Source organism: Pelophylax lessonae (assembly GCF_965119305.1).
Source record: "Pelophylax lessonae genome assembly, chromosome: 12".
In the NCBI taxonomy this organism is placed as follows: Eukaryota; Metazoa; Chordata; class Amphibia; order Anura; family Ranidae; genus Pelophylax; species Pelophylax lessonae.
The window spans coordinates 95,829,664-95,845,056 of record NC_138779.1 but is presented as its reverse complement, the minus strand read 5'-3'; the positions used below and the strand labels follow the sequence as shown (position 1 = coordinate 95,845,056).

Here is a 15,393-nt window from a genome sequence, read left to right as displayed (position 1 = left end):
ATTTTTATTTCAAAAACGTTTGAGGCCGGAACTCCGCTTTAAAAGGTGAATCAAAGACCAGGCTGTGTCCCTGCAACCCTGAGCCACTGAAGCCTGAAAACGGATAGCCGAGGAGGTACAAGTGCCTATGGCAGACTGAGCCGTCACTAAAGAATGCTAGATCTTCCCTTTCAAACCATAGGCTTCAGTGATAAGCTGACAAATCCAAAAAGAGTACCAGAAACTATACTGAACAAAAATTAAACGCTCGTTTTTGCCCCCATTTTTTCATGAGCTGAATACAAAGATCTAAGAAAACCGGGATTTATTCATGAAGAGAACACCTCTCTAAAGTGCCAGACTCTACTGAATGTAAGCATTTGCCCACTCAAGTCGTTAAGGACGACGAACTGCAGTCAGGTCGAGACCCCGATGAGGACGACAAGCATGCCGATGAGCTTCCCTGAGACGGTTTCTGACAGTTTTCTGAACCAGATGGTTCTGGTCTCAGACGATCTTGGGAGGTGAAGATGCTGGATATGGAGGTCCTGGGCTGGTGTGGTTACACCTTCAGTGTTAGGTGGGTATCGGCAAAGTATAGCAGGCCAGGGATTACAATGAAAGGAAGTGTTCAGCCTTGGTTTTGAGGTTGACGCCTGGGAAGAACGGAAGGATTCCTTTTTAGGTAGAAGACTCTTGCCTTTCCCCGTTACTTTCATAATGAATTTGTCAAGGGATTTCCCAAAAAAGGCATTCAACATCAAAGACAATGCGTAAGACATATCTTCCAATCATGATCAGCAGATCAAGCTTTTAGCCAAAAAATTCTGCGCATCTTGGGATTTAGCAAATTACACTCTCAAGACCATCAAAGAAAACCAATGGGCTGAAGCAATTCGATCTAATTGTTCTGGTAGCAGAGTCTTTGAAGACAAGTTCCTGATTTCTACTCAAGTAGCTCAACCAGTTGGCAACAGTCCTGCAGACAGTTTTGACAGCAATCGCTAGCTGTAAGGCTGGACCTGCAAAAAATAAAAAGGTATTTAGGAAGGCTTCAAAGCCTCTATTAGCTGAATTCTTGCAGGAGGAACTTTCTCAACAGAACTGTAAGATGTTTATGGAGAGTAGAATTGGCAGGACCACTTCATCCTTTTCCATAGAAAACATATCAGCAAAAACCCTAGGACGAGCATAAACATTTTCTGGGCATAGTCAACCCTCATAAGTGCACAATAGTGTGCACTGCATCAATTTGTGTACCTAGAGAAGAAAGCATTTTGCCCAAAGCTCTACCTTCTGCCTCAAGTTTTAGGGGAGGGAAAAATTCTTTGCCACAAAATCACTGTCCTCAATACTTCCCTCCATATCTTCCAAGTAAAGGAGATTCTGCTTCTGGTGATCCTGGGACACCAAAGGATCTTGACATTCTAAAAGTTTTCCAAAGATTTCATAGATGCAGAGAAACCGACTTTTGTCAGACAGGCTACATGGTATGGGAAGAGAGGGAGTCGGAGTCAGATTTTGTCCCAAGGTCCCTTGAACCTGTGTGAGCCGTCATGGTTAGTGAGGAATCCCCAGTGGGGTACTCCTGTTACTCATGGAGGAGAAGCCGCTATAAACCAGGTGCTGTCCCTGTGGCTGTGTCTGTAGAAGATGGCTGTGGGAATGCAGCAATGTACCGTGTGAGTTCTCTGTGGAACATGCAGGTGGCAAAATGTCATCTGGGAGTCATCTCAAGCTTGAGACCATATCCAGTTAGAGAAACTGCCAAATTCAAAAACGTTTAATGAAGAGTTAAGCCACGTACACACGTAGTGAACGTCGGCCGAACGATCGGCCGTCTTTTGTCCAGGGCTGTCGTGTCGGCTGAAAACTGCAAAAGACTGCACATGAATTTTGTTGGCAAACAACAGCCGACTGCAGAAGTGAGGTCATGTGATGATTAACTTTCCGTGTGTTTTTTCTTTTCTGAGCATGCCCAGTCTTGCTAATCGGCTGTTTGTCGGACAAATTCTGTACTGACTGGCGAACAATCGGCCGTTCTGGTGTTGGCCAACAAAAATTTTAATGCCTGCACAACAGATTCTGTTCGGCCGATAATGCGCTGTTGGCAGCATCATACTAACAAGCCTACAATCGGCCGATCGGTCGTCGGCCAAATATTTACGGCCGACAAATCGGTAAGTGTGTACGGGGCTTTAGACAAAACAGGAGAGGATGCTACAATAAAGTGAACACCCACTAAACTGTGTAGTGTGCCATTACAGTGTTTAAAGCTAGGAACTGGATACCAATTGCAGGGAAACCCTGTCTTACCATATCCACGATGCTGGGCCTAAAAAAGGTCCAGGTTTTGCACATCACGGTTAGCATAACCCCACAAATTGGGGTCTGGGTATGGTCCCAAGGTAAACACCAAGGGTGAATGACCTGGAAAAATTATAGGTAGTGCAAGGCAATAAGCAGTCAGATATCTATAGAAAATTCAGATTAACAAAGTGAACAGGTCCATCACCCAAAGACACAACAAACTGGAGCCTCAAGGAGTAGGTGGGGTTATATCAGTACATGCTCTGTGAAAAATACCGGCTACGTGTGAACCAAACAAGTTATACTACCTTAAAAATGTTCTCTGGAATAAAAATGAGTCAAGTGCTATTAATGTTGTTGACAAGTACTGCAGGACATCTCTGCAATAGGGTCATCTCTGCAATAGACCTACATTTTCCAGCATGAAATAGATTTCCTGTTATGAATTCATTGTTTCCTTATGTGGGAGGAGTAGAGACCGCAATGAATCTTACCTCTTTTTTCAGTTTCAGCACGAAGCAGAGTCTCCATGCAGTCATCTTCAGCTATGTCCAGGGGAACATCACCATCACTGTTCACAGCAGCAATGTTTGCAGAGTGTTTCAGCAGATACCTGGGAACAGGTGGGAAACCAAATATTAAATAAAATTGTTGCAGCATAAATTGTACATCAGCTTTACAGCAATCTACACTTATCGCTATAAAAATGAAAACCTATTTAAAGCAAAACTTTGGTCACCAAGGTCCCAACCCATTCCCCAATGTCACTAGGAAAGTAAGTAATGGGAAATCCCAAATGTTACAAATGTCACAACACAGTAGATGAAACAGAGCAATAAGTGCCCATTCACACTACTGCAACTTGTCAGCCTGACAAGTCGCGGTCCATGCAGTGCTACGGGAACCGTTCTAATAGGAGCGACTCAAGTCGCTCCGACTTAGAAAGTAGTTCCTGTACTACTTCGGGGCGACATCGGAGCGACTTGCATTGACATTCATTATATGAAGTCCGTGCACGCGACTTCACAGGTCGCCCTGAAGTCGTGCCGCGGTAGTGTGAACTTGCACTAAAGTCAAACAAAGGGAAAGCTACACCATAATGGTAAAAAAATATAATCTTCAGATAAAGTGACAATTTATACATTGCAAAAAGAAGCCTAATGATAAAACATTCAAAAACATGCCAAAGAATGGAGTCTCCCTCCCTTTACATACTGAAAGGCCAGGGTCTTTAAGTATTACTGAAGGAGAAACTGGTTTTGTTTTATGAGTGGAGATGGATTACAACACCTGCAGGTCTGTGCCTCCTTTAAAGTGGAGTTCCACCCTATTTTTATACTTACCTCCATCTTCTCGCTCCGGGTCACCTGAAAAAGAAATGGATAATCACATATTTTTTTTTTTTTTTACTTACCTCGTAGCGAAGAAAATATACTTACCTTACTTCCTTCTTCCTCCTTCCTCGGCCGCGGCCCGTCGTCACTTCCTGGCTCTACAATGATTCCTGGGAGCTGGACGTCATAGCTCCCAGGAATCATTGCGCCTGCACAGGCCCCGACGTCAGTTCCGGGTTGCGCGCGTCATCCCCTTCTAAACAGCTTCTGGGCATGCCCAGAAGCTGTGGAGGGGTGACGCGCGCGACCCGGAAGTGACGTCGGAGCCGGCGCAGAGCATCGTGGGACCACAGAAGGCGGAAGAAGACGCCGAAGAGGACGCGCTGGCTTCAAGCTGCCCACATCTGAGATGGCAGCGCTGGACAAGACGTTTGCAAGGTAAGTATTTCGTCTTGCAGGTAAGTGCAACCCGGGACAGATCAGAGGCTAGCCATTGTGGAATGCACTAGCCCTGACTGTCCCGGGGGTATTAAAAAAAAAAAAATCCAGGGTGGAACTCCGCTTTAAGGAGATTGAGATAAACCCTCTATTTGTCCCATTTACCATTACCATTGAGAGATAAAGTGAAATAAAATTCCAAATTTTGGGTCCTCAACAGAACAGGAATAGTTGGATATCTTCCAATGGGGACGCTAGTTCTGGAAACATTCAATGGCTCCCTCACTTTGGTGGAATTTCTTCTCATATCTGGTTTGGGCTGTAGGGCAGAAAGTGAACCAAAATGTTTGCGATATAAAAACACAGATGGCAAAGGAAAAAAGAAAGAGGAAGGATAGGGGTGACCACACTTCCTAATCTATGACTTACCTGTAAATTCCATATCTTGGAGTACAGTATAGGCCACAGGATCTGCAATCATAAATCTTGGGTTTTATGCCCCTACCTTTAGGTATATGGACATTGGCAAAAGCTTAGCTGGGAACACCTCAACAGTGCCCCCGTCATAACCATGCACACTCTGTGGCACTCCAGTTTTGTAGCAAGCAACACTGAGAAACAGAGGATCCGGTGTCCTGTATGGTACACTAAAATATGGAACTTACACGGAGAAGACCAATTTCCCATTATCTTAACCACTTCCGGACCACATGCCGCATATATACTATGGTGGGGCGGCCCAGCTGTGCAAAATCACGTACATGTATGCGATTTTGTGCAGGAGATGTCAGGGGGGGGCGCGGGATTGGCGGTAGCCAATCAGCAGATCAGACCGCCATTTTGTTACAGAGGAAAAGAGATCTTGTGTAAGCTGAAACAGATCTCTTTTCCTCTAGTGCACCCACTCCCCCTACAGTTAGAAAGCACTCCCTAGGAGCACACACTTAACCCCTTGATCTCCCCTGGTGTTAACCCCTTCCCTGCCAGTGTCATTTATACAGGAAAAGTGCATTTTTTTTTTAGCACTGATCACAGTATTGGTATCGCTGGTCCCCAAAAAGTGTCACTTAGTGTATTAGTGTAAAGATTTGGACACCGCAAAAAAAAAAAAAAAAAAGCTTATCGCTGCCAAAACTAGTAAAAGCAATACAAAATAAATTCCTTAAATCTATCACAGTTTGTGGGCACTATAACTTTTGCGCAAACCAAATCAATATAGAATTAGGGGTTTTTTTTACCAAAAATTCGTAGCAGAATACATATTGGCCTAAATTTTATTTTTTTTAAAAAAAAATAAAAAAAAAAAAGGTTATTGGGTAGGTTTTATAGCAAAAAAAAAAAAAAAAAAAAGTTTATTTTTTCCAAAAAATTGTGGCTTTGTTTAGTGCAAAAAATAGAAAACCGCAGAGGTGATCAAATACCAAAAAAGAAAGCCCTATTTGTGGGGGGGGGGCGTTCAAAGGGAGGTCTATGAAGAACCATAAGTACCAGATTTAGGTCTCCAGTGAGTCACAGGAAGCATAAGTGGGTGATTAACATTAACATTTGTATGAAAGTGGACACCAAAAAGATCTTTGGAACAGAATAGAGTAGATAGGGCAGATTCTGCCCCTTTAGGCTCCCATTCACATCAATGCGTTTTTTCATGATTTTTGCAGAAATGCAGGACTTTCCTCTTTTTTAAAACATGGATTCCCCTTGAACACACTGACAACGCATTTTTTGTGTCGTTTTTTTGTAAAGGGTCGGGGACTTTTTTTTTTTTTTTTTTAAACTGCTTTTTTCAATGAAGAAGCGGCAGAAAAGCAAGTAGTGTGTTTTTACCGTAAAAAATTCGAATTTTTAAATCTGCCCAACAACAAATTTTCAAAAAAAAAAAAAAAACCAACAACAAGGAAAGCACAGCAAAAAGCACTGCAGAAACGCTCATAAGCAACATGCTTAGATGCAAATTGAGTCCTAGAGCAGTGTTTTTCAACCACTGTGCCGCGGCACACTAGTGTGCCGTGGGAAAAATTCCAATTTCATCAGAAGCGCATGTTAAGGACTATAAATAGCTCTGTGTCACTGTTACACTGACAGGAGGAGGACAGGAGGAGACATCGCAGTAGATCGCCGATGAGCAGAATAGTGCCGATGGATCTGGAGAAGACATGAGCAGAAGAGCGCTGACTGATGGATCTGGATGGAGACATGCGCAGAAGAGTGCCGAGTGTGACGGACAGCGGCTATCTGGAGGAGACAAGCGCAGTAAGTACTGAGTGACAGTGAGATACTGCAGTGATGGACAAGTTTTTGAAAAGGAAAGAACTGGACTCTGAACAAAATTCGGAGCCAGATGAGAGCCCAAGTATGAGTGGGGATCAAAAAGCAAAGATGGTTAGCTCAAGCAAATTCTCTGGCACAAGGCAATATAGCGAAAGCTACATTTCATTTGGATTTACTTTCACCGGAGATGCAAACAAACCAACTCCACTGTGCGTGGTGTGTGGTGAAAAGCTATCTAACATTGCTATGGTCCCAAGTAAACTTAAACGCCATCTCCAAACGAAACAACCTTCGCTTCAAAACAAAGACAGAGAGAGACAGAGCTGTTGACGAAGAGCTACGTGTGTGTCTTTCTTCAATTCCAGCCAGAATATCAGCTTTGTGTTCAGCCAAACAGGCCCAGGTTTCGCACTAAGTAAACCGAAATATGAAAAATTATAAAATACTTTATTATTTCATAATAAAGTAATTATAAAATAATTTTTGTGTTTGATTCCTATTCAAGAGAATTACTTTATATATAGTCAATATAGGCACAGAGTTAATTTTTTTAACATTTTCTAATGGTGGTGTGCCTCGTGATTTTTTTAATGAAAAAAAGTGTGCCTTTGCACAAGGAAGGTTGAAAAACACTGTCCTAGAGTACTAAGAGCCAAATGCTGGTTTAAGACTAGACTGGAGGAAGGTCAGGATTCGGGTGAAAAAGAAAAATCCTAAACGCTTTAGCATCTGCTAAAATAAGGCTTCTAACTTCGATAGCAGATCAAACCAAAAGTGGAATTTCTCACTTTCAGCAACGTGGGAATGACAATCAGTAATGTCCTTATTGGAAAACTAGATTTTTGTAAGAACTTACCGTAAAATCCTTTTCTCTAAAGTTCGACAGGCGCAGCTCCTTATCTTCATGACTCAGGGGTTATGCTCCCCCTTCTAGTAATAGGCACTAGGCGAAAAAAAAAAAAAAAAACTCAACCACGCCTTTGAGGGCTGTCCCTGCAGGCATAACCCCTCAGACTCTGCATCATCAAACAGTTTAGTTGCAAGCAGTAGTTTAAAAGAAAAAAAAAAAACCCCATACCCCAGAAGTAAAGGGGCGGGTGCTGCGTCTGTCGATGGACTTCAGAGAAAAGGATTTTACGGTAAGTTCTTCCAAAAATCCAATATTCTCTATCATTCATTGACAGACGCAGCTCCTTATCTTCATGTCTCATAGGGATGTCCCAAAGCAGTATAATCATGAGGGGTTGGAAACATCGCAGAAACAAAAACACACAAGTCCCCAATGGCCAAGCTTAGCCTACCAGGTAACATGGAGCTCACCTGGAAAAAATGTAACCCTCAAAATGAAAAACTAAATAGTTCTTTTTTTAAAACTGCAGCCTGCAAAACCTTGCAGCCAAAAGAAGCATCCATGGATGCCAACACATCTACCTTGTAGAATTTTGTGAACGTATGCACAGACGACCAAGTTGCCGCCTTGCAAACCTATAGCACCAACCCCTGATGGCGAAAAGCCCAAGAGGCACTCAGCGCTCTTGTAGAATGAGCCTTCACTGGGAAAGGAGGAACCTGACCCCTTAGTGAATAGGCCTGTAGCACAGTCTGCCTGAGCCATCTGGAAATGGTCGCAGCAGAGTAGACGCAGCCAATACCTTATGAGGTCCATCAGCAAGGACAAAAAGAGCGCCTGGTTTTCTAAAGGACTCCGTGGTCTCTAAATAAACCCTGACCGCCCGAACCACATCCAAAGAATGCAAGGCATGCTCCTTAGAATGCTGAGGTTTAGGGCATAGTGAAGGCAACACAATGTCTTCATTCAGATGAAAAACAGAACCCACCTTAGGAAGGAACGAATGATTAGGTCGAAGTACAACCTTATCCCTTTGTACCACCAGATAGGGTGAGCGGCAAGACAGGCAAGACAATTCCACCAATTCAGATACCCTGCAGGCAGAAGTGATTGCCACCAAGGAGGCAACCTTTGAGATAAAGCAGCGAAATCTCCTGAATTTTTTTAAAAGGAGGCTTTTGAAGAACAGAAAACAACAGATTTAGATCCCAAATAGGTAACGGGAATCACCTCAGAGGAGCCATATGGCGCACTTTCTGGATAAAAGTCTGGATTAGGACATGCGTGGCTAACGGATGTTAAAAATATATAGCCAAAGCCGAAACTTGGCCTTTGAAAGTACCCCAAAGCCAAATGCTGTTCCTTTTCCCCTTTCTGCAAAAAAAGGCCAAAACCCTAGCGATCCAAAAACAACCGAAGGTGCACCTTCAGAGATTCACGCCATGAAATGTACGATTTCCACGTACGATGGTAGATGTCCCTGGAAGTTGACTTCATAGCCTTCAAGAGTGTAGGAATCACAGAGTCAGAAAGACTTTCATCTCTCAACACCGGATCTTCAACAGCAATGCTGTTAAAGCCAGTGACTGTAAAGCAGGATGGAAGATCGGACCTTGAGACCGCAGATCTTCGCTGAGAGGAAGTCTCAGAACAACTGAATCGCCTCCTCCAATTTTAATAATACTGCAATCCCCTGCCGACGCAGCAGTGCCAATACCGGTGCTAGTACCTTGGTAAACACTCTGGGAGCGGAGGCAAGACCAAAGGGTAACACCACAAATTGATAATGCTCCTCTGCTACCGCAAAGCGGAGAAACCGCTGGTGTCCAGCGTAGAAAGGGATGTGTAGATATGCGTCCTTGATATCTATGGAGGCTAAGAAATCTCCCTGATGCAGAGACACTATTACCGTGCTGATGGACTCCTGAAACCTCTGTACCCACACAAAAGCAGTTTAGGGCCTTGATATCCAGGATGAACCGCACCTGGCCATTTCTGGGCACAGTGAATAGGTTCGAAAAAAACCCCTGAAAACGTTCCTGAAGAGGGAACCGGCACAATCACTCCTTGCGACAGCAAGTCGTGTACTGCCCACCACAAGTCCCTTAATCGGACTGGGGATAATTGAAGATTGGACGGGAAGAACCTGTCCGATGGACGACCCTGGGATTTGATCTTGTATCCTAATTGGATCAGTTAGTGAACCCATTTGTCCTGAATCAAGGAGGTCCAGGGTTTCTGAAAGAATCAAAGTTGTCCCCCCCCCCCACTCCAGACTCGGCTGAGGGCGCCCCTTCATGCAGCCGAGGACTGGTCTACAGGTCCAGATTGGCAGGACTTAGATTTACCCGACCATGGCTTCTTGGAACCCTCAGAAGACCTAAACTGTTTGCCTTTTTCCTGCGACACGGAGGCACGAAAAAGACGTTTGCGAGCAGTAAAGGAAGGCCCCCGCCTAGTAAGCGGCGCCTTGCCCTTACCCCCGTCATACCTTTGATCAACTCATCCAGGGAGGATCCAAACAGTCTCTCCCCTGTAAAAGGAAGATCAGTCACGGCCTTCTTAGAAGCCTGGTCAGCGGACCAGCATTTTAGCCATACAATGCGCCTAATCGCAATCCCCACTGCTGACGTCCTGGCCACCAACAAAGCTGAGTCCAGGGGCGTATCACACGAACACCAGGGCTTGGGTCAACTGGTCTATTCGTTCCAATACCGCAGGGGGACGCCGCGCCATTTCCAAGTTACTTTTTAGTAAGTTCACCCATTATGTAGAGGTCTGCGCTACGAAAACATTCACAAAGGTAGCCTTTTAACATGTGACCTGCTACCACATGTAAATGGCGGGACAAGGATTCCAACCCTCTATCCACGGGATCCGGAAAGGTTGGAGACTCGGCACTGGTACCAGAGTTGCTTTATTTAACCTGGTCAACAGAGAATCCACTTTCAGTGGTACAGTCCACCTATTGGACACTGCCTCCGCAAAAGGATAACGGCATGCAAAACACTTAGGCACCACCAACATGTGCTCAATGCGTCGTCATTGTTTATCCACAATAGTATGAAACAATTCTGGACAAGGGAATACCTTGCCCGATTTACGGGATTTGCGGGAGCCAAAAGACATCTGCGTATCTGATGCTGTAGGTTAATCAGCCAATTTTAGGGTTTTCCCGCACAAACTATCAGGGCTTCCACCAAAGCGCATTCCCGCAAGGCGGCTGATTAGAACAGGTCCTCTTCACCATCAGAATGTGAAGACACCGACCCCTAAAGGTGGTCTGCGGCAACCATATCCGTCTCAGAATCCGAATGCCGATGGAGGTGAAGGCGGAGGGCGTTTGAGGCTGGCAGCACCAGAAATGACAAAATCCACTTGACATCAGGCTTTGCAAACAAAAATGCAATTTTCAGCTGCAACTGTGAACTGTAGGGTCCCGCAGTCGCTTTCAGAGGGTCTACTGGTGAATTTTTAACCTGGGACACCATTGCTCAAATAAAAAAAAAAATTGTGTAATGTCCCTTTAAGACCGCGAAAAACGCGGTCCCACTGCCATTACTGCGGATTCACAATCCCTGATTATAATGCAATCATAGAGCAGAAGAGGAAAAAACCCACAGGGAGACCCCAGGGGTTTGCTGCCCATGCAAACTAATGGGAACATAGAGATCATGAACCACAGCAAAATGGCGGCCCCCACGGCACGCGCCATGCAGACTTCTGGGACCCCCTCAAAGGGGTCCCAGAACAATAGGCATCCAAAGTTGTGATCAACCGATATAGTTTTTTCTTAATACCAATACCGATATTTTTCGGACATTCAAAAAAAACTTTACTGTACTGTTGTGGAGGGATAAAAGACCACAAACCCCTCCTCTGCACTTAAAAGCATTGAAAACGCCACGTTTGGCTGTTTTGAATGCTGTAATTTTTTTAAACTGGCGCCAGTACCCGGAAGTGATGTCATGACATCACTTCCAGGTTTTTGCATGGAGACCCCATCAGAGCTGAATGCGGCTTTCCAGAGAGGGGCCCACACCAGCCCCGTGACTGCCAAGGGTGTTTGGGGGGGGACAATTTTACTCACCATACCACCATATCAGTGGCATTCATCACATGATCGAATAAAAGCAACCACAGGGCTACCCAGAGAGCACTGAACAAAACACCAGGCATATAATACTGGCCAACCCCCTCTTAGTCCGTCAACACAGACTCTGGTTTATTTTCTGCAGGGACCCTCAGGAACCTTCTGGTAGCTCCAAATCTCATCTAAGCATTCCCAAGATCATCTCAAAATACCTGGAAACTTTAAACGTGAGCACAGGAAAAAGTCTTGTGCAAAAAACAGAAGACAAGCCCACACAGTGAACTCAAACAAGGACATTATATCATGGCCAGTTAAGTCCCGGAAAGATTTCCCTTACGTATATCTTTAATATCCATGTACTTGCACATGCAAACTACAATATGTGTGGCGAACAATTCAAACCTTCAGGAGTAGGCTGAACAAGCATCTTCACAACATGAAGATCCAGCTAAGGTCACGCTCTACCTTGTCATTTCGCCAACACAACAGAGATTTCAACCTGGTTACAGCTACAGTCATTGAACAAATGCTACCTTCGATCCAACATAGTCGCTTCAAAAAAATGATGCCAAGTAGAAAGGCTTAAAAACCTAAAACTGATACCATATGGTTTAAGCAAAACTACGGACACTCTGCCCTAAAACAATAAAAACTTTCTTTTTTCCTTTCCCCCAGCCCATCCACAATCTCCCCGATACAAAAAAATTGTGTCAACTGTAACTGTATCAATTTAATGGGTATTTCATTCTGTATTACTGCATTCGCACTATTCTTTTTTACCTTGTTGAATTCACTAGGGTTTTACCTCTGAATATACTTCTATAAAGATATACTTCATTTTCCACTCTTTTCAGAGAACTTTAACCAACAAACGCTATTGATAATTTAGACCAGGGGTCTCCAAACTATGGACCTCCAGTTGTTCAGGAACTACAATTCCAGTTATGCCTAGTCATGTCTGTGAATGTCAGTTTTACAATGCCTAATGGGATGTGTAGTTCCGCAACAGCTGGAGAGCCATTGTTTGGGGATCCCCAATTTAGATGTACACAGTATCCCAAAGTTGTGTTTATCTAACACCTGCTTATACCTCCCTAATTCTGAATGCCATTTTTGTTTTTTCCAAAAAGTGAATGCCATTTTTGTATATTGCAACGTCTGTAAAACCATATCCCAATCTGGCATCAAACTTCATCACCTCTGCAGGGACTTTTTCATCAGTCCCAAATATCAGTCGGTCATATTCACTACACAGCTGCCGCAATTCTCCCTCCTACTCTCCACCTTGGGCTATCAACATTTTGTCCCATTCTCCAAGACCAGTGGGCCCCTTCGCCCACTTGTAAAAGTGATTGATAGGCTGTCCATTGCCAGATCTAAAGAATGGTATCTGGATGATGACTGTAGCTGCAACCTCTATCCAGATATCTCCACCACTTTGAGGATATACAGTATGAGTATATATATATACACACACACACATACACACACACACACACATACACACACACACACACAGGTCGGGAAGCCGTGAAAAAAAAATTCTAGGTAACAAGTCCCACAACATCTGCTTAGGCAAATACAATAGTCATGTGTAAAATAGTTAACACCATGATTGGCATTTTAAACCTTCCTAATGCAAAAAAATAAAAATAAAAAAAATGGGGCGATCAGTGCCTTAAAGTGTTACTAAACCCAGAACCTGCATTCACTATATCTGGTTTCCCACAGTACACAGAACATGGAACACACACACACTAGCAATACAAAATACAAACCAAACTGAGCATGGGCAGTGTCCCCAAGGCTCTGTTCTTTTGCTGTCCCCAATCCAACTGCTGATAGAAGGGGGAGAATCAGGGAAGACAGGATCAAACAGCCTTTACACAAAACAGAGGATTAACCCCTTAGGTTCCACAGCGAGTATCACAAGCATGCTTTACTGCAAATACAAAATGATTTTACTGTTGTGGATTTAGTAACACTTTAAGTTCTCAATCTAATGAGGATATACAGAATATTTAGTCCATTTACTCACTCTGCTATTTCCATATAACCACAAGAGGCGGCAACATGTAGAGGCGTCCATCCCTCATTATCAGCCTGATTCACATTGGCACCGTGATTTACTAGGAACTCCACCACCTCTAGGTTCTCATCTATACATGCCTAGTAAAGAAAAAAACATGAGAATGAGATCAATTATAACCCTATGCGAAAAAAAACAGAGTAAAGTTGGACAGTTAAAGCATCCTACAACACACATACTGTATATATTTACCACCTAAAATAATTCAATCTTTCAAATATCCAAGCTTTACAGCACTGGTAAAATTTGGAAAGATTTAAACAGACCAAAAATAGAATACAGCAACATTTTGAGTTTCAGTGTGATCAGGTTAAGTCATTATTAAGGTGCAAAAAAAATAGATTATTTCAATCTGTTATCACAGCTTTTCTAACATTTGTAAATCACTGTGAATATATATTTGGAGTGTAAATTGGTTAGATCACAATTCAACTTTAACCACCTGACCTCTGTAAGATTAAAGGCCCGTACATGTACCGATTGTTGGCCGAAAATGTTCGGCCGCCGAACGATCGGTCGATTTTCAGCTTGTTAGTATGATGCTTCCGACAGCAGACAGCGCACTTTCGGCCAAACAGAATCTGTTGTGCAAGCATTAAGATTTTTGTATGCCGACACCAGAATGGCCGATTGTTCGCCAGTCAGTACAGATTTCGGCCGACAATCAGATTTGCAAGACTGGGCATGCTCAGAAAAGAAAAAAAAGACAAGGAAAGTTAACCATCACATGACATCACTTCTGCAGTCGGCTCTTGTTGGCCGACAAAATTCGTGTGCAGTCTTTTGCAGTTTTCAACAGACACAACAGCCCTCGGACAAAAGACGGCCGATCGTTCGGCCGACGATCGGTACGTGTGTACGGGGCTTTACCCCCCTTCATGAACAGGCCATTTTTTGCAATAACAGCAATGCGGTATTTACATAGTTACATACATAGTAGGTGAGGTTGAATAAAGACAATAGTCCATCCAGTTCAACCTGTGTAGGTGTGTGTGGCTGTACTCATCTCACATACCCCTGAATGTTCTGATCCTTGAGATGCAAGTCTAAGAGTCTTTTGAAAGCCACCATACTACCCGCAGAAACCACCTCTTGTGGTAGAGAATTCCACAATCTTGTAGCCCTAACAGTAAAGAACCCCCCACGTTGCCTGTGGTTAAAACGCTTCTCCTCTAATCGCATTGTATGCCCTCGAGTCCTCATGCAATCCCTTCGAATGAACAGCTTTTTTTCTAAGCTGGGATCCCCATTAAGATATTTATAAATCGCTATCATGTCCCCCCTCAGACGTCTCTTCTCCAGGGAGAATAAATCGAGCGATTGTAGACGCTCTTCATAGTCAAGGTCCTCCAATCCCCCAATTAGTTTAGTTGCCCTTCTCTGGACTCTCTCCAGCTCCAACACATCCCTCCTGAGGACTGACGACCAGAACTGGACAGAATACTCCAGATGCGGTCTGTAAATTTTGTCCAGGTCATTCTGTAGGATATCTGCTTCATGCTGTGCAGTTATTGCCCTGGCCAATTTTGTGTCATCTGCAAAAACTGATAACGCACTACTGATCCCGTCCTCAATGCTGTTTATGAATAAATTGAACAAGGTTGGTCCCAGGACTGAGCCTTGGGGGACCCCGCTTACCACCTCAGACCAGTCTGAGTATGCGCTGTTTATTACCACCCTTTGGACACGCCCTTTAAGCCAATTCCGTATCCAAGAGCAAACTCTGCTGTCGATACCTGCAGACCTTATTTTATAAATTAAGCGCTTGTGGGGAACTGTATCAAACGCCTTAGCGAAATCCAGGTACACCACATCCACTGGTCTCCCCCTATCTAGCTCACAGCTTACCTCCTCGTAGAATGCTAAGAGATTGGTTTGACAAGAACGCCCATTTGTAAACCCGTGCTGATTTGAACTGACAATTGCACACGGCCGTGCGACACTGTAGCTAAATAAAAACGATGTCCTTTTTTCTCACAAACAGAGCTTTTTGATGGTATTTGAACACCTGATTTTTAGCGTTAAAAAAAAA

General features: G+C 43.8%; 1 protein-coding gene across 3 annotated transcripts in view; it reads right to left on the bottom strand.

Moving 5' to 3' along the window:
* Positions 1 to 15,393, bottom strand: part of PPP1R12C (protein phosphatase 1 regulatory subunit 12C) — a 202,415-nt gene that overhangs the window by 128,152 nt on the left and 58,870 nt on the right. For all 3 annotated transcript variants that reach the window (XM_082273822.1, XM_082273823.1, XM_082273824.1), the window contains exons 2-3: positions 13,311 to 13,441; positions 2,784 to 2,902 (exon numbers count right to left, since the gene is read on the bottom strand). In XM_082273822.1, the coding sequence (XP_082129948.1) occupies positions 2,784 to 2,902; positions 13,311 to 13,441 (250 nt within the window). The remainder of the gene's footprint in view (positions 1 to 2,783; positions 2,903 to 13,310; positions 13,442 to 15,393) is intronic.